At 37.2% G+C, this 22,842-nt stretch overlaps 9 protein-coding genes across 9 annotated transcripts; 6 read left to right on the forward strand and 3 right to left on the reverse strand.

Annotated features, from left to right (window-relative positions):
* Nucleotides 1–39: 39 nt before the first annotated feature.
* SOCG_03751 (aspartate-tRNA ligase) lies at nt 40–1,872 on the reverse strand (the record flags this gene model as incomplete). The annotated part of the gene is made up of 1 exon (XM_013163661.1): nt 40–1,872. One exon carries the CDS (start codon nt 1,870–1,872, stop codon nt 40–42), a length of 1,833 nt encoding a protein of 610 aa, XP_013019115.1.
* Nucleotides 1,873–2,988: 1,116 nt separating this feature from the next.
* On the forward strand, nt 2,989–5,299 carry SOCG_03752 (alpha-1,2-galactosyltransferase Gma12). Its single transcript, XM_013163662.1, has one exon. It carries the CDS (start codon nt 3,404–3,406, stop codon nt 4,526–4,528), a length of 1,125 nt encoding a protein of 374 aa, XP_013019116.1. The 5' UTR covers nt 2,989–3,403; the 3' UTR covers nt 4,529–5,299.
* Nucleotides 5,300–5,596: 297 nt separating this feature from the next.
* Nucleotides 5,597–7,345, forward strand: SOCG_03753 (phenylalanyl-tRNA synthetase). Its single transcript, XM_013163663.1, has one exon. It carries the CDS (start codon nt 5,877–5,879, stop codon nt 7,170–7,172), a length of 1,296 nt encoding a protein of 431 aa, XP_013019117.1. The 5' UTR covers nt 5,597–5,876; the 3' UTR covers nt 7,173–7,345.
* Nucleotides 5,912–8,422, reverse strand: SOCG_03754 (uncharacterized protein). The gene has a single exon (XM_013163664.1). The coding sequence runs from the start codon at nt 8,281–8,283 to the stop codon at nt 7,414–7,416; it is 870 nt and encodes a 289-aa protein (XP_013019118.1). The 5' UTR covers nt 8,284–8,422; the 3' UTR covers nt 5,912–7,413.
* Nucleotides 8,423–8,488: 66 nt separating this feature from the next.
* SOCG_03755 (meiotic chromosome segregation protein) lies at nt 8,489–11,026 on the reverse strand. The gene has a single exon (XM_013163665.1). It carries the CDS (start codon nt 10,788–10,790, stop codon nt 8,670–8,672), a length of 2,121 nt encoding a protein of 706 aa, XP_013019119.1. The 5' UTR covers nt 10,791–11,026; the 3' UTR covers nt 8,489–8,669.
* A 706-nt stretch (nt 11,027–11,732) lies between these two features.
* Nucleotides 11,733–14,139, forward strand: SOCG_03756 (glutamine-dependent NAD synthetase; the record flags this gene model as incomplete). The annotated part of the gene is made up of 6 exons (XM_013163666.1): nt 11,733–11,761; nt 11,848–11,964; nt 12,037–13,046; nt 13,096–13,498; nt 13,543–13,870; nt 13,915–14,139. The coding sequence occupies 6 exons, from the start codon at nt 11,733–11,735 to the stop codon at nt 14,137–14,139; spliced, it is 2,112 nt and encodes a 703-aa protein (XP_013019120.1).
* Nucleotides 14,140–14,369: 230 nt separating this feature from the next.
* Nucleotides 14,370–17,212, forward strand: SOCG_03757 (AAA family ATPase Pex1; the record flags this gene model as incomplete). The annotated part of the gene is made up of 2 exons (XM_013163667.1): nt 14,370–14,624; nt 14,669–17,212. The coding sequence occupies 2 exons, from the start codon at nt 14,370–14,372 to the stop codon at nt 17,210–17,212; spliced, it is 2,799 nt and encodes a 932-aa protein (XP_013019121.1).
* A 114-nt stretch (nt 17,213–17,326) lies between these two features.
* SOCG_03758 (WD repeat containing cyclophilin family peptidyl- prolyl cis-trans isomerase Cyp9) lies at nt 17,327–19,207 on the forward strand (the record flags this gene model as incomplete). The annotated part of the gene is made up of 2 exons (XM_013163668.1): nt 17,327–17,393; nt 17,442–19,207. 2 exons carry the CDS (start codon nt 17,327–17,329, stop codon nt 19,205–19,207), a joined length of 1,833 nt encoding a protein of 610 aa, XP_013019122.1.
* A 575-nt stretch (nt 19,208–19,782) lies between these two features.
* Nucleotides 19,783–22,624, forward strand: SOCG_03759 (argonaute; the record flags this gene model as incomplete). Its single annotated transcript, XM_013163669.1, has 2 exons — nt 19,783–19,920; nt 20,249–22,624. 2 exons carry the CDS (start codon nt 19,783–19,785, stop codon nt 22,622–22,624), a joined length of 2,514 nt encoding a protein of 837 aa, XP_013019123.1.
* Between the last annotated feature and the right edge of the window lie 218 nt (nt 22,625–22,842).

The following is a 22,842-nucleotide window of genomic DNA, read 5'->3' on the forward strand; positions in this document are numbered from 1 at the left end:
ATAATGAAGACACTTACTTTGGACTTTTGGATATAGAATTTAGATTTTGTTAGTTATTTCAATATGATATTCTTTTAGTTGATCTTCAGTTACCGTAGAAGGACTTCCTACAAGTAGATCGGTTCCTGAAGATGTTTTTGGAAACGCTATAACTTCTCGTATGCCATTGGACTTTACAAGAAGAGCAATGAGCCTGTCAAAACCTAGTGCTATTCCGCCATGTGGTGGGCATCCGCTTTGTAGAACACTGATTAAATGGTCAAATGTGCAAAGCTGCTTCTGTTGAAGCTTCAAAATACGTTCTAAAACATAAGATTGAAGTTTAGGATCGTGTATGCGAATACTTCCGCCTCCCAGTTCAACTCCGTTTACTACCAAATCATAATGCAGTGCTCTAACATTTAAGGGACTTGATGAGAGCAGATGCAAATCTTCAGGATGAGGAGCAGTGAACGGATGATGAGTAGACATTAAAGATTCTGAGTTATTCTCTGCAGGTGAGAAAAGAGGAAAATCGACAATCCAGGTAAAGTTTAAAAGATCATCATTTAAATGTGGAAGCTGATGTTGCTTTACTAGGAAATTATGAAGAAGAGGTCTTAGCCTTCCAAGAGGAGTTGTACCAGATGTCATATATTTTGGGCGATTCGCTACAAAAAGTGTAAGCCCTGGAGAGAGACCAAGCTTTTCGTTAATTCTTTCAAGATTAAGGGGTAAGTGTTTTAGTTGAGGAATTTTTTTATTCCATTCGGGTAATTGAGAGTTGTCACGAATGGTCACGAAGGACACGTCCTGTCCTACTTGCTCACATAAAGAGCGCGCTTCCGCATTGCTGATTGTTTTCTTCACGTCTCTTAAGACCAAAACTTCGGTGCAAGATTCAGAGTTGGGAAGAAAAGGCGTTAGATCTTGTAATTTTAAACCGTAGCGTAAATCTGGCTTATCGGAACCATAAGATTCTATAGCTTCAGCATAAGACATTCGCGGAAAAGGAGATGCTACAGAATTTTTGCCAAGATTTTCTAAAATCTGGGAAAATAGATTTTCAATAACAGTCATTATTTGTTGAGGGGAATTTATAAAGCTCATTTCCAAATCGATTTGGGTAAACTCTGGCTGTCTATCATAACGTAAGTCTTCATCACGAAAACAACGAGCCAACTGATAGTAGTTTCCAATTCCACTAGCCATCAATATTTGTTTGTATTGCTGAGGACTTTGCGGTAATGCATAGAATTTTCCGGGTTCTTGTCTAGAGGGGACTAAAAATTCACGAGCACCTTCAGGTGTCGACTTAAATAGCAGCGGAGTTTCCACTTCCACAAAATCATTTTTATAAAAAAAATCACGGACAATATGTGCAATATGGGATCTCATCCGGAGATATTTATTATATCTTGGATTTCGAAGTTGGATATGACGATGGGTTAGTTGAACAGGTAAACTGGTATTCTCATCATTTGGATTAAAAGGAATGTGACGTGAAAAGTTTAGAACTTCCAGGTTTTCCACTTTTAATTCAAACTCATTTCCTGGTCTGCGATCTCGTTCAGGTCGATACTGCAATTTACCGGTGATGTTCACAACACTTTCCGACGGGATAACCTGAGAAGCATGATCATTTAAGCTAGAAGAAGTAGCTGTTGCATCAGCGCAATTAGAAGACTCCCATCTGGTTTCAGCCAACAGTTTCTTGGGAACTTGCAAGGGCTCTTGGGAAAATAACTGAAGATACTTGCCTTGCACATCACGAAGTTGGTTAAACTTAATGGACTTTGAAATATGTCGATTTGTATGTACAAGCCAACCAGAAACACTGATCACCTTTCCCACAAGCGGTGCAAGTACATTTGGGATTTTATGAAACTGCATTCGTAAAGGAAAAAAACGCTAATTAAAAAATAAATTAAGTAATGGAATTCCTTTCCAAAAGCAATGTTCTAATTAAAAGAAACGCAACCTCTGAATCACCGTTAAAGGCTTCGCGCGACAGTACCCTTGTTTAAAAAGACGCAGATAGCATACAAACCAAAAAAAAAATAAAGATAGAAGTTCCAAATCTTTTTTAAAAATTAAAAGACGGCTTATTTAAAAATTTCTAGTAAGCTTGGTTCATTCCGGTAAAACCAATCAGTTTCGTTTAGCATAGGCTTGGAATATGAATTCAACATTTATGCTGATGCCTTTGTCAGCGAATATTCGATTAACTTATAAAGAGAATTATTGTTTTCTTTTAAATTACTTTTCTTTTTGGAGGAGAACCGTTCTTTTAGTTTGAAATGGCTAATTGGAAATGGTACCAAATGTTTCATAGGGACCAACTGGGAGTAGGATGGCTTAATCGAAGAACAGAGAGAAGAAAATCGGCTACTATTAAGTCGATTTAACCCATAGTTGAAGAAAAGTTATACTAGGCATCAATTGAGATATGAGTTACACATCCAATAAGACCGACAATGAATTCCTTTGTATGAGTAAATCGCAAATAAATAGTAGGAAATATAGTAATAAAGCGATGACTCCTTTCTATATTGTCCAACGTCAAATTAGTACCGAATGATTCCTTTATTGCAAGCTATGGGTATGACTATGACATGCTACATCGTATTGTATAAAAGCATAAGTATGTGTTAATAATTAGCATAAGCATATGGCAGTACATTTATAACATATATGGATAGCTCGGATTCGATACATTGGAATACAAAGCCAGTGAAAAGAAGTGACAATTGACTATGTAATGTGGGGAATTTTTCTTTACCAAGTTTTCTTGTCGTTTCATTGTATTTCTCTTGAATGGAATCTTCAACCTTTTCTTTGAAAAAATATTTAAAATTTGTTTTTGATATTATTGTCAAATTTACTAAACTTGTTTCATATGAATTGAATTTTCGTGCTTTGTTAATAACCCAGGTAACACGCAAAAAACATTCGAGTTACACGTAGGTAACGTCAAAAACGTGAAAGACTACTTTATAAGAACCGCAAGTCTATTTTCAGTTACCACCAAACTGTTCCTTGAGGAAGAAAACAATTTTGTTGGAGTGGTCAAATGCGTTTACGCTCTTTAAGAGTCTCTTATTTTTTGCTCTCTTTTTGTTCGGTCATTAATATTTAAATCTGCTTTGTCAGACATTATCATTCTACATATATTGTTTTTGAACTATTTATTGTTTGAGGTTCTAGTATAGAGTAAAGCATTTGCTTTCATTATTTGGTTTCGTATATCACTAGACATTTATCATTCTTTACCTTGCATTGTTTTGTCACACCGTCTCAAAGCGTTCGGCCATCATTTTTCGCCAGAAAGCAGTTCTAACTTATTTAATTATCGATATAGAGACTCTCGTTACTACTTAATTGCCGTCGTATATATTTGTCACATATAGGTTTATTCTTAATAATGCGTGCCTTGCCATATGTCACTGCTGCCACCGTGATCGTATTTATGATCATTGGAGGTGCTTGGTGGAACCACAATCTCGATAATCGCTTGCAGTCAGAGGTAAACAAGATTTTGGACAAACAGAAATCGATTTTTGTAACACCCACTGCCACACTTACAAACACGGAGACCGATACAGTTCGTACCACATTGGATAGGACTATAAGCCAAACTGCTACAACTACAGAAACAGTTACTGCTACTCCTTCAGCTACTCCCGTTATTCATCAGTTGGAGCAGACTAATCCCCATCCCGACAACTCAAAAATTGTCATCCTTATGGGTAGCAATTTCCATAAGCAGGATGGTCCTCTTAATAAATATGCGAAATCCATTATAAAAAATCGTCGTGAATATGCTGAGCGCCATGGTTTCATATTCGAATTTTTAGATGCAAGTGAATATGCTGCTAAAGTTACAGGTCACTTGTACCCATGGGTCAAAGTTCCCATGCTTAAGGATACAATGGATAAGTATCCTCAGGCCGAGTGGATTTGGTGGTTGGATCATGATGCACTTATTATGAACAAGGATGCGAACATTGTTGAAACTCTCCTTGATCATGAGAAGCTTAATAGCCTTTTGACTCGTGGAGCTGAATACAAGAGTGGTGCCGGTATAGAAACCGATGGCTTTTATACACCACAACAGCAAGAAGCGCAAGATGTCCATTTTATTATGTCTCAAGATTTCAATGGAATTAATGCGGGAAGTCTTTTTGTCCGTAATAGTGAAGTCGGTCGTTGGATTGTTGATATTTGGTTTGAACCTTTGTACCTGGATCATATACAGGGTTACGCTGAACAGCAGGCAATTTCACACATGATTTATTATCATCCAATAGTCCACAAACATGTTGGTCTTGTTCCATTACGAACAATCAATGCTTATGACTTTTATGACGACCCAACTTGGTCATGGCAAGAAAATGATATTTGCATTCATTTTGCTGGTTGCAACTTCTTCCATAACTGTCCCGAAAAGTTTGAAAAGTATGCCAAGATACTCACCGATAAACAAGGTGATGATTGGTTAGACGTAGAGGAAAAGGAGTTTATTAAACAACGGATATCTGCTCAATAATCTCGTTAGCATCAAGTTTGAACTAAGTTCGGTCGATTATAGTATACTGAGATAATTGTTGTTGGTTTAATGTTGTCCACTTTATTTCACAACTTTCTCCTTAGTGCGACGGCCGTCGATATCTAAGATTTCCAATGAAGAGTTGGATTTCTTCACTTCGACTCTATTTATATAACTATCTTGAATATTAAACCATCTCTTGATTTAGAACTCCTCTGAACAGTTTAATAATATTTTTGTTGATTGAAGCCGTGATAGGCGTCTTTTTACTTGTACCAGCTTTCAGGCTTATCTCAAGGTACCGTTCAGATCGTCTTGCCTGTCTTCAGAATGATTAAATGAAACAAGTCTAGCTTTTTGTAACCACTACAGCATAGTGAGTTTATAAAGCGCTGAGACAATGAAATACTTGATCTAATATGACTGAAGAAGGAATAAGAGTGACAGGGAACGCTCATACTGTTCATGAGACGTGAAGCATTTGTTTAAATAGTTAAAGTACTTTGTGAAACGGTTTAATTCAGTTTAACCAGCCAGCGAAATGTTTTATACGATCACTGCTGAAGATATATAAGTTTTCTTGACTTGGGGGTTTCAAGCATTATAGATGAGGCGAGTGTGCCATAGTTGACCTCAATCTTCAAAACTGGTGAATTGCTATACTCTGAGGGAACTTATAAAATACTTCAAAAAGTTAATTAATTGAGCATATCAATAAGCATAACGGAAGATAATATTATAAGCGTATGAGGCATAAGTTGTGTCTATGAAACTCTATCTGTAGTATTAGTAATAAGTCAGTTATTGTAACATTCCAATAACTAACAGGGTTTAAAAACTGCTTCCTGCTTCACTCTTAGCCAATTGCTTATGATATTTCAAAATAGGTGGTATAAGCAAGACTTCTTAATTTGCCAGAAGGAATTATCAAATATTACTTTCCAAAAAGATAAACGCTACCAGTTTTATTTATATTCCTAAATGCATCATTATTTAAACGTATTTGCCGAAGTACTTTGAATTTCAAGTGTTTGTTACAACGCTTTCTGAAGATCTTTTGTACAACACCATCAAACTAAACCAACATTTTGATCTCTTGTTTTATTCCCAAATTTTGGCTCAATTAATTCAAATAAAATAAGCTTTCAGCTTTCTTTTCTTTTGTTGTTATCTTTCTTGATAATTTGATCAACTACTTTGGATGAATTCTTAATACTTTGTTAGCTTCTGTATAACCATAATTGCAAACTTGGAATTTTAAATTATTCTATAACTTTTTTCTTGCTAGACTACAGGTTCTAGTTCGTATTTACTCTGCGTTGTTTTCCCAACTATTCCCAATTTCTTCATGAACTCCATGCTTACCTTGAATTGTAAAAGGTGTTCGCTACCAAAGTCGATAAATTTTTTTTGTAGAAGAAGCTATAACACCTTGGATGCATGGTCAAATATACCTGAACACATAAAAGCCAAACAGGGCCGACGACTGTTTTTGCAAAGCGGACATCCTCTATGCAGCCTTCGTGAGTTATTACAGCAGCAATTTAAAGGGAAGCCTATCAATTTCGTCGAGAAAGATTCACCAGTTGTTTCTACTATCACCAATTTCGACTCTTTAGGAATTCCAAAAACACATGTTAGTAGGAGTAAATCGGACACTTACTATGTCAACAAAGATACATGCTTGAGAACGCATACTTCGGCTCATCAATTGGAAGAGTTTCAGAAACTTGCTGAAAGTAAAATGTCAAAGAAAGGCTTCCTAATCACCGCCGATGTATATCGACGTGACGAGGTAGATGCTAGTCATTATCCTATTTTTCACCAAATGGAAGGCGCTTATTTATGGGATCGGAATGATAGAGAAAGCATATTGAAAGATGTTGAGTCGGTAAAGCTCGATAAAAATTTGGAGGAACTTGTAATTGATGAAGCAACCTTAGAAAACCATGATGACTTACAGGCTGGTTATTCTTCCCAAGAAACTGAGCTTGTATCCATTCACCTGAAAAATTCCTTGACCCTTGCAATTCATAATTTAGTTTTAATGACTCCAGATACTGGGCTTGATAAAAGTCAGGTTCGTTACCGATGGACGTATGACTCTTTCCCGTTCACGCAACCATCTTTTCAGCTTGAAATTCTTTGGAAAGGAGCATGGCTAGAAATTCTAGGCTGCGGTGTTGTTCGTGAAAATATTCTGACGCGTGCCGGAATCCAAAATCATGTAGGCTGGGCCTTTGGTATTGGTTTAGAACGTCTAGCAATGATTCTTTACGGTATACCTGATATTCGGTTATTTTGGACCACTGACGATCGCTTTTGTAAACAATTCACCCCAAACAACATCACTACATTCCAGCCTTACAGTAAATATCCTTTATGCTATAAGGATATATCTTTTTGGATTGATGAGTCCTTTACAGCTAATGATTTCTTTGAAGTCATTAGAGACGTTTGCAAAGATTTGGTGGAATCTGTAGACCTGATTGACCAATACACAACAAAAGCAGGAAAAACAAGTCTCTGTTACAGGGTCAATTATAGAAGTATGGAAAAGTCCTTAAAAAACGAGGATGTTGACTTGCTCCAAGACAACTTACGAAAAGCAATTGCCTCTTCTCTAAACATTCAACTTCGTTAAAAGCATGAAAAAAATAATTCATTGTTAATTATGATAGTTTGTAATCCTATTAGTTTCTTTTAACCATTAATCCCAAACCCCGAAAGAAAACAAAAAGACATAATGCACGTGCAAAGACGAGCAATCATTAATACAAGAAAATTAAGCGCGATTTTTGATAAAACAAATGTTATCATACCAAATGTTTAGTATAATGAATGAGTAGAAAAGGTACTATGGCTTTTTTTTTTTATCAAGCTCATTACTGAAATTTAAGTAGCGTAGCCAATTGAGGTATAGCGCCTTTTCCTATTAAATAATGTACAGAATTCGTTGCCTTTCTAGAAACAGCATATTCCAAAGATTGAGCTAAAAAACCATCAATGCGGAACTTTGTCCAACGCATCTGAGCAAGGTTAAACCAGAAACCGTAGACAATATCTAAAAGGTCTACAGAATCCTTTATTATGCATTGTTCAAAGGCAGGTTGAAAAACTGTTTCAACATCGTTTTCTTCTTTATTCAATACTTCCTGAAAAACAAGGTGACCAACATGTGAGAGTCGATTTGAGTCTTTCATTTTCAAGCCAATAAGAAAGCCATTTGTAAGTGTAGAAGTTTTAAACGAAAAGTTTCTTGTTTTTAAATCTTCAATGAATTGCCGAGCATTGGGTTGAAACAATATACGCCGTGGAATATGTCCTTTGTGTCCTGCATGAATTACTTTTCCATTTAAAAGTCCTTCCCTTTGACTCTTCTGAACATAACCTGCTGCCACAAGCTCATCTATATAATTAAGTAGTTGCAACGTAAAGTATCGGCGAGGTAAAGAACGCTGTATTGCTAGGATTACACTCTTGGGATTCATACATAGGGTAAAATCGATGAACAGATATGAAGGTATTTTCTCCTTGATCCCTAGTCGATTCCACAGAACAGGAGATACAGTAGCTAAACTATCGTTTTTGGACAAAAGAAAAATTCTGGTTAGCAATTCGTAAGGTAAACTTTCAAGCAATGTCAGTCTTCGGTTTATTTTCCTTTGTATAACAAGTGCTCCTTTCTTTCTAGTTTTATTTCCGCTTTCATCGAATGTAGTAGCGCGTTTGCGCTTTTTCACAACTATCGACATTGTGGATGTTCATAGAGGAATGGACGAAGTGCAAGAATTCAATGAAGTATTAAGAAGTGTAAACATACATTTATTGTTATAACTAAAGAGATGCGGAATTCTAATCCTGTGATTTCAAAAAATGTATAAATCAACACGGTTATCCTTTGAAATTATTACATAAATGTTATCAATGCTCATTGAGAAACCAAAATACAACTTAGACCAGAAAACTACAATTGATTATAAACTAAATAATAATATTATTGAACATAATGAACATAAATCAAAAACAAAAATCGTTACATATACACATGCTTAAATAGAAAAAAACAGTACACTTGTTAGCTCCTTCCTGATCCATTCAAACTAGGGACTTCCAAATGCATTTCAATCCGTTGTCTTTTTTATATAAAATCCTTTTCTTCTTCTTCAACGCTCAACTTTTTATTGTTTGAATCGTGAATTTTAAATTGAAGCATGTTAAGCTTTATCCTTTTTATTTTACTAGCGGTGGACGATATATCGATGGAATTAACAAAAGGCAAGTCACTGCATTCGGAAGAGAACCTCTGTATGGGTGAATAGTTGCGGGTTTTACGAGGAGTCCCCGTTGGAATTCTTCTTTGTGAGGATGGGGATGGATGAAAAGGTAAGTTCTCGTCATCCTTAATGTCTTTTGCAAGTGGTGTTGATAATTCCATGGCTTTTGATTGTCGTTTATTCTGCAATAAAGTCTTGGAATAGTTCGAAGATTGTTGTGTAGAATTTGGAGAAGCAGTCCTATCTGCTAAATTGTTTTGTAAAGGGAAAACGGAATTTTCCGCATTGGAAAACGATGGCGTCGAAAACGGTTTTTCTGTAATCCTTCCTGTATTATGCAATGCTAATGAAGGAAAATCTTTTGGTAATGCTTTGACCTTTTCCTTTCCCTTCGAATCATTAATTCGCTTTGAGTATTTTCCATAAAGGAGCATCCCTGTCCGAAGAGAGGGCCCTGAAGGTTTCGTTAAAGCGGACTGTAGCTGAGTAGCCGGTTTCACTAAAGGATTACCAACATTCAGAGCGGAAATGGATGAATTTGATCGATTCAATGCATTTGAAGTTGAAATATCATTTGTAAGTTTGGGTTTTGGAACAAAAGAAGGTGGACGGAAAGCAGCTGGTTTTAACGTCTTATTATTCGGCAAAGTTATAGGGGAAACTGATTCAGTATTTTTTGAATTTATGCTTTCAGTGTTCACATCTTCTTCATTATCGCTTTCCAAAAATTCCGGGGAATTTGGTATTTCTGGATCCGTATTTTCGGGTAAGCTTGGTTGAGCAGCTAACAGTGAAGTACTCTGTATTGCTCTCTCATAAAGGTTTTTAGAAGGATCCGTAGTTGTGACATTACTATAATTACTTCTTTTTCCAACTGGCCTTCGTAAACGCGGCATTGGCAACCGAAGTAAGGGACTCTTCTTTACGGATGAGGTATGTAAACCATTTCTCTCGTATGAATTTTCCATACAAGGAAAAGAAAGCGACTTTTCAAAGGGATGGGATACATCCGTCTTTTCATCACATGGAGGTAGCGTCGCTCCAGAAGCAGATCCCGAACTGGTCAACATTGGCTCCGACAAAGATGAAGATAAAAAGGGATTAGAATTACCCAAAGAATGACCAGCATCCATTGGTTCACTGAGAAATGGCGGTGTAGACTCATAATCTGGTGAAGGGGAAGAAAAAAAATCGGAATCAATATTATCCTCATCAAAGTTTTCTAATGGATCGTTATTGAAGATATTTGAAGATGGAGGAGATTTGGGTCTTCGAAGGACAGGAATACAAGCAACTCTGGTTGGTTTTGAAGCCTGAGATTTGACAGAGTCAGGAGAGATGGTAGTTATATTGCTTTTCAACGGCGGTTTAAACGTTGCAGGATTACCAGGTAACTCGGCTTGCGGAGTAAAATGTTTTTCAGAAGATATAGAGCTTATAGTAGGAGACGCTGAAGGCAAGGTATTTTTCGGTGCGACTGTCGGCGGATCGTTTCCAGAACTTTTATAGCCATGTAAATTATATTTAGAGGACCGAAGGAAAGAAGATGGGGCGTTATTCTTTTGACCAATGGAAGATTTTTCGTTAAGAGACCGAAGATGACCTGCTTCGTTTGACGACCTGACAAAAGAAGGCTGTTGATATGATGGAATTGAGGAAGAAGAACGAGAAGGAGCCTGAAACGGTTTTGTTAAGTACAAAGGACGAGTTGATTTGGATGGGAGCGGTGGAATTTCCTTTGATGTCGTTGCTTGTAAGTCCTCGATATATATTAGTGTACGGTTCAATTCCAGATGAGCATCGACTTGGACTTTTTGATTAAATACAAAAGATTCATCTATGACACGATTCTCTGAATCATATAAAATACCACGATTGTTAAATGTGTGAAACCGCATAGTCCCATCTTTCCATACTTTTGCTTTCTTTACCTTATCGGATGTCCATAGTACTTGGTAATGTAAAACATTTGCAACAGTGGCCATAGAACCATGAATCTTTATCCTTTGTTTCTGCCACGGTAACAAGAAGATTACTTATTCTTGATGTCGTTCATTAACCCGGAAGGAGGTTCTGTGACAAGCGTAAAATATCCTATTGATAATATTGAGGAATGGAACGAATAAATAAAACAGGTGGTTCCTGCAGTTAAAAAGATCTGCTAAAGTGGTAGTAGTGAGGACTAGAAATGGCTGGTGCGGTGTTGAATGTCACCCCTTGCAATATGGTTTATACAGGTTCTACGAGATAGAAGAAACAAACGCGCTAGTTTCTACTTGATTAAGATTCGGTTTCGTTTGATTTCCATGTCTTCAATTTGGTTTGATTTACACAAAGTGCATAGAGTTATTCAGCACGCCGAACAAATTTGCACACAACTTTGGTGGTCGATTTCTATAGTAACATAAAATGAAAATAGTATTTACCAGTATTAGCTAGTTTTAGTGCCTACAGTCCCAATACATAGAACATTGCCTATACATCGTCTACTTTTAGAACAGAAATTGAAAGAGTTGTTCTTGTTAATATTTATTATAAATAATAATAATAACTAAAAACGTAATTAGACTTGGATGAATGTATATCTACATAACCTAGTCGCGCTTCTTCCAAAATTACATTGTTGTGTTCTTTTATATATATATATATATATTATTCTCAATAATCTCGACATTCGTAAATATGTAATCAGTGATGGTTATGACAGCCAAATCGCTCAGGTATTTGCCTCTTCCTGGTTATTTATTTCATAGTCCTTCTGTTTCATCAACTACCTCATATCGCTAAGTGACTGTGACTACGTGAATTTAAACTTATAGAAAGTGGAATATACCAATTTCGTTTCTTTTGTGTTTGTTTTTTGATCTACTTTTGTATAAATTTAAACGTCTTCTCTCTTGTTAGAAGAAATTTTGTAAACAATAAAAATGGAGCACTACGTTACCATTGCATCTTGGTATGTATTGAGCTTTGGGAAGAGTAGAAGTAAATCCCATCAATAAGAATTGAAAAATAAAACTAAATTTCTAATCACTCAACTAGTCAACTGAATCAATGGGCCCTCGACTTTGAGGGGAATCGGGACAGAATCATTGAATCAATCAGACAAGCAAAGCAACAAAATGCCCGTCTTCGCCTTGGTCCTGAATTAGAAATAACGTATGTACAACAGTCGCAGTGTCAATCTGCATTCAGCGTTGTAGCATTGTTGATAAAACTAACGTTCTTCAGTGGTTATGGATGCGAGGATCATTTTCTTGAAACCGATACTTATACCCATTCATGGGAAATGTTTTGCTGGATTATAAAGCATCCAGATTGCCAGGATATTTTACTTGATATCGGAATGCCTGTCATGTACAAGTCAGTACGCCATAATTGTCGTATGGTAGCTTTAAATGGAAAAATCTTGTTAATCCGACCTAAATTGTGGCTTTGTGATGATGGAAATTTCCGTGAATCTCGCTGGTTCACACCTTGGTTACGTCCTCGTGTTGTTGAATCATTCTATTTACCCACCTCCGTTAGTGAATCGCTTGGACAAAAGCAGGTTCCCATTGGTGACGCCGTTCTTCAGTGTAAGGATACCGTTGTTGGTATTGAGACTTGTGAAGAGTTGTTTACCCCTGACAGCCCTCATGTTGATATGGCGCTGGACGGAGTAGAAGTATTTTTGAACGCATCCGGCTCCCATCACGAACTTCGAAAATTATCTACACGTTATGGGCTTATCAAAAATTCTACGCAGAAATGTGGCGGTATTTACTTGTATAGCAACCAGAGAGGCTGCGATGGTGGTCGTTTATACTATGACGGCTGTGCTATGATTCTTGCTAATGGAGAATTGTTAGCACAAGGCAGCCAATTTTGTCTGAAAGATGTGGAAGTCATTTCAGCTACGGCTAATGTTGATAAAGTTCGTTCAAATAGATTTCAACCCTCGCACGGAATACAAGGAATTACTCGCCCTGCTTATGAGCGTATTTACATCGACTTTAGCCTTAGTTCTTTCAAGCAAAACTTTGACATGCACTACAAGCCTACTGAAGAAAGGCCTATTCATATCGTTTCTCCCCAAGAGGAGATTGCTTATGGGCCTGCCTGCTGGCTTTGGGACTACTTAAGAAGATCTCGATCTAGCGGATTCTTTTTACCTTTAAGTGGAGGTTTAGACTCCGCTGCTACAGCTGTAATTGTTCATAGCATGTGCAGGATTGTTACTAATGCCATTAAAGACAATGGTAAGTTGGATTTTAGTGTAACAAACATTAACAATAGCAGACCAAACAGTTTTAGCTGATGTCCGTCGTATCGTTGGTGATGAAAATTATACCTCGACCTGTCCCAGGGAGCTTGCTAGTCACATTTTCTGCACATCTTATATGGGGACTGAAAATTCATCTAAAGAAACAAGGAACCGCGCTAAGGAACTTTCTTCTCTTATTGGTTCATACCATGTGGATATGAACATTGATACAATGACTCGTGCAGTTGTAAGCCTATTCGGTATGGTAACAGGAAAAACTCCTCAATTCCGTTCCCAGGGAGGATCTAATGCCGAGAACTTGGCTTTACAAAATATTCAAGCAAGATCGAGAATGCTTTTATCCTATCTGTTTGCTTCGCTTTTACCATGGGTTCGTGGTTATTCAGGATCTTTGCTTGTTTTGGGTAGTTCCAATGTTGACGAATGGTATGGTCAAAAAAGAGTTGCTTTTCATTTCACTAACAATGTAGTTTACGTGGATATCTTACGAAATACGATTGCTCTAGTGCTGATATCAACCCGATCGGTGGAATTTCAAAAACTGATCTTAAATCATTCTTACAATTTACCAAAGGAGAATTTGATTTACCAATCCTTCAAAACTTCTTGGATGCTACTCCAACCGCTGAGTTAGAACCCGCCACCAATAATTATGCTCAAAGTGATGAAGCTGATATGGGAATGACTTATCCCGAACTTAGCATTTTCGGAAAACTCAGAAAGATTGGAAAGTGCGGCCCCTTGAGCATGTTCAATGAATTAATTCACAAATGGGGCGATCACCTTTCTCCTACTGAGGTTTGTACCTACTTTGTGTGTGTTCTTACTAATACGTTTATTAGATTGCTGCTAAAGTCAAGCGATTCTTTTATTACTACGGTATTAACCGTCATAAGATGACTACCCTTACACCAAGTTACCATGCTGAGACTTATGGTGTTGACGATAATCGCTATGATCTAAGACAATTTTTATATCCCTCTTGGTCATGGCAAAACAAGAGGATTGACGATGTTGCTGCTAAATATGAAGAACATGAACGAATGAATAAAAGTCAAGCAAAATGAATGAATTGGTTTTTGTCGTACCAAAATACTTTTCTAGTAAATAAATTATCAATTGCCTTTTTATCATTTATTTCTTTAGATGTGTACTATTAATAAAAGTACAACTCTACCTGTAACTCAGCACATCAATTTTCTCAGAAAGTTAAAGCGTCTTGATCCAGTAACTACTACTGAGTGTGTAAGTTGGCCAACCTCCAATTGATGAAAATTTTCATACTTGGATTGCTTTGATGAATTGTTTGATTTCCTTTAAAAATACAAGATCATGTTTCGTTAATATACCCGATTCCTTGTTGCTGCAACTGGATGGGCCTTTACAAGAGTATGCAGTTTGCGTAGAGGTTCCAATGACTAAAGAAGATGACAAATTGATAAAAAACCATTATTTTGGCATTTCCGGCCTGCCTTCGTTGTCGACGACATGTGAAGTTATCGAAATTGATCCTGTTTACGCTCATGTACTAGGATTAGCAGATTCAGAAAGGGTATACGCGTTAAGACTGTGCTTCAAGTTCTAACAATAATAAAGGTATATATATCATTAATTAGAGTTGATAAAATGATTCAAAAACTCGAAATAAAGCCTGATTCTCCTGACGACTGGGAAATTGCAGAACAAAATGCGGATTGGTTAGAAAAGAATTTCTTTAATAGTTACCGCATTATAAGTGGAAAGAGGTTTCCAATTTTTTTTCCTTCAGGAACTGCGATTACATTCCAGGTAATGAATGCTGAACCCAGCTTTCGCGACTGTGGTCGTTTAAGTCCGTCATCTGAAGTGCTTGTTACTCCCTTTATTAGAGAGAAAGTAACTGAAAGTAGTTCATATCTTACTTTGAGAGCTGTTGTTGAGAATGATCTTGTACCGAAAGATGACGCCATGAATGCTCCCGAGCTCTGTGTTTTTATGCCTGGAAGTCTTGAATTTCCAACGCGCTCTGCTTTCATAGAGCCATCAGATTCTTTTTCCTCCTCTCCTTTGATTGTTTGTGTTGTTCAGCTTCCATTTCAATGGCCAGGACAGTTCTTCATATCTAAAAGTTTAGCTTCATCATATAAATTTTCTACCGGGCAGATTTTTAGAATTTGGCCTACTAATATCGGTACCATGTCATCAAAATTTCATCTTCGTCCATTGAATAAACAAAGTTCGGAGGATTATATCGGTACTTTGGTCATTTCAAGGATTAAACATTCGTATTTAATGAATGGAATGGATTTACATATTCCTGATTTGGATGCTCTATACTCGGTAGATGGTCGTACTGGTTACGTTGAAAGTGAAAAGAATATTGATATAGACTCTAGTTTGTCATTTGATGCGAATGGTCGGGTTTCTCATACGAAAACAAGAGATATGCCTAACCCTTTCCAAGAATTAATGAGTAGCATTGAATTATCGATGAACTTTGGTTACAATGTTTTGGTGAATGGAATAAAGGGTTCAGGTAAGACTTCTTTACTAAGATCTTTAAATCAAAAATGTTGTACTTCTACAGTGTTTCATACTGAATATATTTCCTGTACCGAACTGAACTTATCTTCTTTTAGTAAATTTTCAGGTTTTTGGGACCGAATGATACTAAAACTGGTTGGGCGTAGCCCTAGTATCGTGCTTTTGGACGATTTTGATAGTTTTTGGAACTCTGAAAATGAAAATAATGAATTGTCATTTGTTTCAGAAAGGCAGCTTCAGTACTTTATTGAAAGGCTAACTTACTTGAAGTCGGTGAAGGATATTATGATAGTTGCGACTGTTCAAAATCCTGGCAAACTTCCAGCTGATTTAAATTCACGGTTCTTTTTTCAACAGCGAGCGATCATTCCTCCAATACTAATAAACGATCGTGAAGAGATTTTAAGATTCTTTTTTAAAGATTTGAATCAAACTATTCCAGAAGAGATTTTGCGAACAATGTCAAGAAAGACTGATGGTTTTACCCTTCTAGATCTTTCATTAGTAACGAAACGTGTATATAGTGAACTAGCTTTATTAGGATTACTAGAGGACTTTGATAAAGTTATGAAAAGTATAAACTCCGTTCTACAAGGATATGTTCCTATGCATACTAGAAAGACGAAGTTCGTCAAGTATAACATCGATTGGAATAGTATCACGGGAATGCAAGATGCTAAGTTGGTTTTGCAAGACATTATAGAATCTCCAGTGAAGTATTATTCTATTTATAAGCAATGCTCTTTACGACTACCTACAGGAGTTCTTTTGTACGGATACTCAGGTTGCGGTAAAACACATTTGGCTTCTTCTATTTCAAACGCATTTCCGGTGCAGCTAATAAGTGTCAAAGGTCCTGAAATTTTAGATAAGTACATTGGAAGTTCAGAGCAAGCAATAAGAAATTTGTTTGAAAGGGCGCAATTAGCTAAACCTTGCGTTTTATTTTTTGATGAATTTGATTCCATCGCCCCACGAAGAGGCCAGGACACTACCGGCGTAACGGACAGAGTGGTAAATCAATTACTTACTCAATTAGATGGTGCTGAACAATATGAAGGTGTATATGTAGTTGCAGCAACTACACGACCTGACATGATTGATCCAGCGTTGTTACGTCCTGGTCGGTTAGACAAACTGGTATTTTGCGATCTACCAAATAAAAAAGAACGAGCGGATTTTTTTGCTAAGATGTTGGAAGAAAATCAAATAGCTGATAAGTCATGCATCACTGAGCTGGTCTTCCAAACACATGGATATTCATACGCAGATTTATCCTCTATATTTACCGAAGCACATTTAATTGCTGTACATCACTATCTGAAAAAAGAGAAATCGTTTGCCTCGAAAGATATAATGAATCCAACGGATTCGTCTAAAGAGAGCACATTAGACAAGAGGATGTCAACCTCAGGAAAAGAAGAATCAACTCGTGGCTTAAGGAATTTTGAAATCAATAAAGAATGTATATTTAGTGCATTAAGAAATACTAACTCCAGTATATCTGAGGAGGAGTACAATAAATTGGCCTCCATCTATAAACAATATACGCATAACGGTTTAAAAAGTCAAAAAGAAAATAATAAAAAAACAGGACTTAAAACACGACAAGCATAATAGCCTGCTGACTTATTAATAAAATCTTCTAAAAACCGGCTTTACCCTTCCTCTTCACGAACTCACTTGACATTCCCAATTGCAACGTTTAGGGGATTCGCTTGAATTTCTATAATGACTGACGATCGAGTACCGGAAAATGAAATTGAGCATAATACTCCTCCTTTAAAAAAAATAAAAAGTAAGTTATTTGTTGCTGTGGTCAGGAAGTTTCTAATTCATTAATTAGGACAAAATCAATCTTCGTCATTATTGGAGAACATACCTGACGCTACGAGATATCGACGTTCTTTTATGCATAAAGATAATTTACATTCATGTTATTCTACTAAAAGTAATCTCATTTTAACCATTAGTTATGATGGTCATGTCAAGTTTTGGCATAAGACAACCGATGGCATAGAATATATTAAAGACTTCCCTGCACATAATGGGAGAGTCATTTCTACTTACTTAAGCACAAATGAGCGAATCCTTTCTACTTGTGCTGATGATAATACTGTAAAGGTATTTGATGTCGAGGGCATTGATATGGTAAATATTATTGATTTAGAATTTCTGCCAAATGATCTGGTTTCGTTCAATACATCATCTATGAAGGAAGAAATGCTGGCTATTTCAGATGCTAATTCGCCGTTGGTGTATTTTTTTGATTTAGAGGGGGATGGCAATGTTCTCTACAGTGTAAAAAAACACTCGACTCCGGTGCATGTACTGGAATATGTGAACAGCTTAGACTGTATGCTCTCTGTTGACCAAGGTGGCATGGTAGAATACTGGAGTCCCGAAGAGCCATTTCGAAAACCAAATAGACCAGATATGTTTGAACTAAAGAGTCAAACAGATTTATATGTTTATAAGAAATCAAAAAGTGTACCATCATCTATCCAAATTAGTCCATCTGGGAAATACTTTTCATCGATTTCGTATCCAGATTGGAAGGTCCGGGTATTTGATGTAAAAAGTGGACGGATAGTGCTAGAATTTGATGAGCATCCTTTAGATGCGGCAAAAAAGATGGAGCATGCATTGGTGAAAGAGGATGTGAACTCTCTGTATTTTATGAACCAAGTAGAATTCGGTAGAAGATTGGCTATTGAAAGAGACATTGAACGAGCTGGGTATTTAGCTGGTACAATCGCTATTTTTGATGAAAGTGAAAGTTACATCATTTACGGAAGTATTCTTGGAGTGAAAGTTCAGTCTATTAAAGATGGATCTTTGTCACGGGTACTTGGACGAGATGAAAGTATTCGTTTTGTGAAAGTTTCACTCTACCAGGGAGCTCCTAAGAAAGGGAAAATGGCGTCTTTGGAAATCATGGCCAGCAACAATCCTTTGGTTGAAGAAAGCTTTCGAAAGGATCCAACTTTGTTTTGTACTGCGTGGAAAAAGCAGCGCTTTTACCTGTTTGGATCAGCTGATGAGAACATCACTTTGGCTGACCGTGATACGCTGAATGAACATGCAGCAGGACTTGCAAACGAGACAAATAAGGCGGAAGAAAAGACTGCTTTATTAGGGAAAGCTGCCATATTACACACTACCCAAGGAGATATTAGCATAAAACTTTTACCTGAAGAAGCACCAAAGGCCGTTCAAAATTTCACGACTCATGCAGTCAATGGATACTATGATAACACCATCTTTCATCGCATTATTAAAAATTTCATGATTCAAGGAGGAGATCCACTAGGTGATGGTACTGGGGGAGAATCAATATGGGGTAAAGATTTTGAGGATGAATTTTCACCGAATTTGAAGCATGATCGTCCTTTTACCGTTTCAATGGCGAACTCCGGTCCCGATACAAATGGTTCCCAATTCTTTATTACGACTGATCTGACACCCTGGTTAGATGGGAAGCATACTATATTCGGTCGTGCGTACGCTGGTTTAGACGTTGTTCATCGGATTGAGCAAAGTGAAACGGATAAGTACGATCGCCCTCTTGAGTCATCAAAAATCATCAACATATCCATCCTGTATAACTAATAGACGAAGATACTTCAAAAATTGCTTATCAGTCGTTAAATTAATACAATCTTTAAAGAAAATAACATAAATGGATACTGTTAGACCATTTCAGGGCATCTAAAAATTTCTTTTTTCCTAAAATTCGAATGCTGAAAATTTTACAATCTCAACCACTATTACGAATACGTATACAAACACAGGTTTAAGAGAAATCGCTAATTCGTTCTTGAATCTTTTTTATTTTGGTTCATTAGAAACTATATGAATATATTTCGCTCAACTTTTACATAGTAACTTTGTTTATGCTTAGAAGAGCGTTTAAGTGCGTCCTCTATAGCTTCTTATGTCTATTTTAACGTTCTCTACTGTAACCGATATGTCCTCAAATGTACATATATGGTATGGTGGCTAGGTAAGTCTTGCATTGCATATGAGGTAACTCTTAATGAATGTGAAGTTTATCTTTTATCGTGAGCCTCAAATTGTTTATCAATTGCGTTTATAATCCAGGTTCAAAGGACTAAGAACAACACCAGAACAAACCACTTCTCATAAGAAAGAATCTTTTGTTTATTATTAGTACTAACATACATATGGATGTTACACCTTATAATCCTCCGACGGTTAATGCAGCCCGTCCTGGTTACGGCAAGTTAGGCAGACCAGTCAATTTGAAAGCCAACTTCTTTAAGATTACTGCACTCCCAAATCACAACATTAATCAATATCATGTAAGCGATTGAGTTTCATTGCATTGTCTCTTTTTAGCAAGTGAAGACTTGCATATTGTTAGGTAGTGGATGTAAATGTTAAGCTTTCCCAAATGGAAACGGACGGCTTTTTTTTCTGGCGTACTAAAAATCCAAAGAATTGAAACGTATGGTCAGTTGCATGTGGATTCTATCGGACTCACGGAACTGGGCCGGTTGTCCATGATGTTGCTATACCCGTTGAGAGCTTTTTATGGCGACACTATCTTAACATTGATATTTCATTAATTCTCCTATATTCTTCTATATTCTTTCCTTCTTTTAGTTAGTTTTGATTAACACTATTTAGGTGATTATAGGTGATGGGTCTCGATTAACTCGTGCCTTAATTAACAAGATCTGGAATTCGAAGGAATTAAAACAGAAGCTCGGTTCATCTTGGCAATCTTGTGTCTATGACGGAAAAAGTTTGCTATGGACGAAAGATGATGTCGAAGATTTCTTCATCTCAGTGAACATTGGGAACGAGAAACGAGAGCAGTTGATCGACTTTGGCATTCAGAAGACAACTACAATCAATTTGCAAACATTGACGGAATTTGTAAATAGCAAGTATGCCGTTGATTCACACGTTTTGAGTGGAGTCATGTTTCTAGACTTGCTACTGAAAAAGCGCCCTTCCGAGACGTTGTACGGATTTATGCGTTCTTTTTTTAGCGGGGAATTTACATTTGCGTTAGGAAACGGAATAGAAGCCTGGAAAGGTTTTTACCAAACAATTCGCCCTACCCAGGGTCAAATGAGCGTCAACGTCGATGTATCCTCAAGTGCATTTTGGAGAGAGGGTTCTTTTCTTTCCTTACTATTGGAATACACAAACTCGAAAGACGTGCAGAGCTTAGGTCGTGTTGATTTTCAAACTTTGTCAAAAAGATTTCGTTTGCTAAAGGTTACCTGCAAGCATAAAAATAATCTAGGAACGCCTTTATCCAAGAAAGTCTACTCAATCCAAGGGTTTTCTTCCAAACCTGCATCGAAGTCAAATTTTACCCGCAATGTTAATGGCAAGTCTGAAACCATTTCCGTTTCCAAGTACTTTCATGAGCACCATAATGTTCGCTTGCAGTATCCTAACTTGCCTTGTGTCATTGTCAAAAATGGAGCAATGCTTCCTGTAGAACTTTGCTACGTCGAAAAAGGACAAAGATACACAGCCAAACTAAACGCTGACCAGACTGCAAAGATGATACGTTTCGCTGCGCAGCGACCGCATGAACGTGTTCAGCAAATTCAGGGGTTTATTCGACAACTCGCATGGGAGAAAGATCCTTATTTGGCAGAGTATGGTATGAAAATTGCATCTTCCATGACGGACGTTTCAGGTCGTATATTAAATACACCCTCCATCTGTTATGGTGGTAAATCTATTGAAGTACCATCGGGTGGAAGTTGGAATTTGCGTGGAAAACGATTTTTCAAGCCTGCTAGTAGACCCGTTAAGTCATGGGCAGTCATGTGTTTTACCTCGAGTCGAAAACTACCCACCGTAGTCATTGATAACTTCCTGAAAACCTATGTGCAATCCTTGACTGGACTGGGTATTCAGTTCTCTCAGAAGAATCCTCCTATTATGTATGCCGATATGCGGGCAAATATTACAGACTCTGTGAAAGGTCTATATCGAAAAGCTGAACTTGTTAGTAAGAGCCCACCTGATTACTTGTTCTTCATTGTTGAAAGAAATTCTCCAGAACCATACGGCTCTATAAAGCGCATATGTAACACTACACTGGGTATACCATCTCAGTGTGCCTTGAGCCATCACATCCAAGCGGCGAAACCACAGTATTGCGCCAATCTTGGGATGAAAATAAATGCTAAACTTGGAGGAGTTAACACGGTTTTGCAGGCCAAATCAAATCCTCTCGGAAATATCCCAACTCTGATTATTGGAGCTGATGTCTATCACCCAGGTGTTGGAGCATCAGGTGTATCTATCGCCTCGTTAGTTGGTTCTATAAATCTTGAAGGTAGTAAATACACAGCGGTCTCACGTGCAATTCCTCGACATCAAGAAGTTATCGATAGCATGAAGGATCTGGTAGGCTATCTCTTGCGAGGATTCAGAGCTAGTACTGGGGCAATACCGCAGAGAATTATATATTTCCGTGATGGTACATCTGAAGGTCAGTTCAAGTTTGTTATTGAGCAAGAGCTTGGTGAAATCAAAGCAGCTACACACGAGCTTTCACCCAAATACAATCCGAAGGTAACAATTTGCACTACTCAAAAGCGCCATCATGCTCGTTTTTTTATAAAAAACAAGCAGGACGGTGATAAAAATGGAAATCCTCTTCCAGGGACACTAATTGAGAGAAACGTCACTCATCCATTTGAATACGATTTTTACTTAATTTCTCACCCAACACTTCAAGGCGTTTCTGCTCCCGTTCATTATACGGTTCTCCACGATGAAATCAGAATGCCTCCCGATCAGTTTCAAGCGTTGTGTTACAATTTGTGCTATGTGTATGCGAGATCCACTACCTCTGTGTCTTTGGTTCCACCCGTATATTATGCTCATTTAGTAAGTAATTTGTCGAAGTTTAACGATCCAACGTATGACGATACGGCAAGTGTCGTTTCAGAGGAACATCCTGAAGAAAGCATAAAGCCGTTAGCTGAGGTTTCTGGCAAGCTAAAAACCAAAATGTGGTTTATGTAATTTCTTTGCGTTTTTCGTTGTTTAAATCAATTATTCAATTAATAAATGATTAATAATTGAGTATTTGTTATTGTCATTGTCATTGTCAATGCCTGCAAATTTCGGTCCTATAAGGTACTCTGTATCGTTGCTAATATGCTTTATTCATATACTGAAACATGAATCGGTATAAGCTGCCATATCCATGATGGCGAAGCTGCAGAACTGACAGAAATGAA

Source organism: Schizosaccharomyces octosporus (genome assembly GCF_000150505.1).
Source record: "Schizosaccharomyces octosporus yFS286 unplaced genomic scaffold supercont6.2, whole genome shotgun sequence".
Taxonomy (NCBI): domain Eukaryota; kingdom Fungi; phylum Ascomycota; class Schizosaccharomycetes; order Schizosaccharomycetales; family Schizosaccharomycetaceae; genus Schizosaccharomyces; species Schizosaccharomyces octosporus.

Excerpts from the sequence above, each read along its gene's own strand:
- SOCG_03752 (XM_013163662.1), top strand. The coding sequence starts at position 3,404 with ATGCGTGCCTTGCCATATGTCACTGCTGCCACCGTGATCGTATTTATG.
- SOCG_03754 (XM_013163664.1), bottom strand. The coding sequence starts at position 8,283 with ATGTCGATAGTTGTGAAAAAGCGCAAACGCGCTACTACATTCGATGAA.
- SOCG_03753 (XM_013163663.1), top strand. The coding sequence starts at position 5,877 with ATGAACTCCATGCTTACCTTGAATTGTAAAAGGTGTTCGCTACCAAAG.
- SOCG_03755 (XM_013163665.1), bottom strand. The coding sequence starts at position 10,790 with ATGGCCACTGTTGCAAATGTTTTACATTACCAAGTACTATGGACATCC.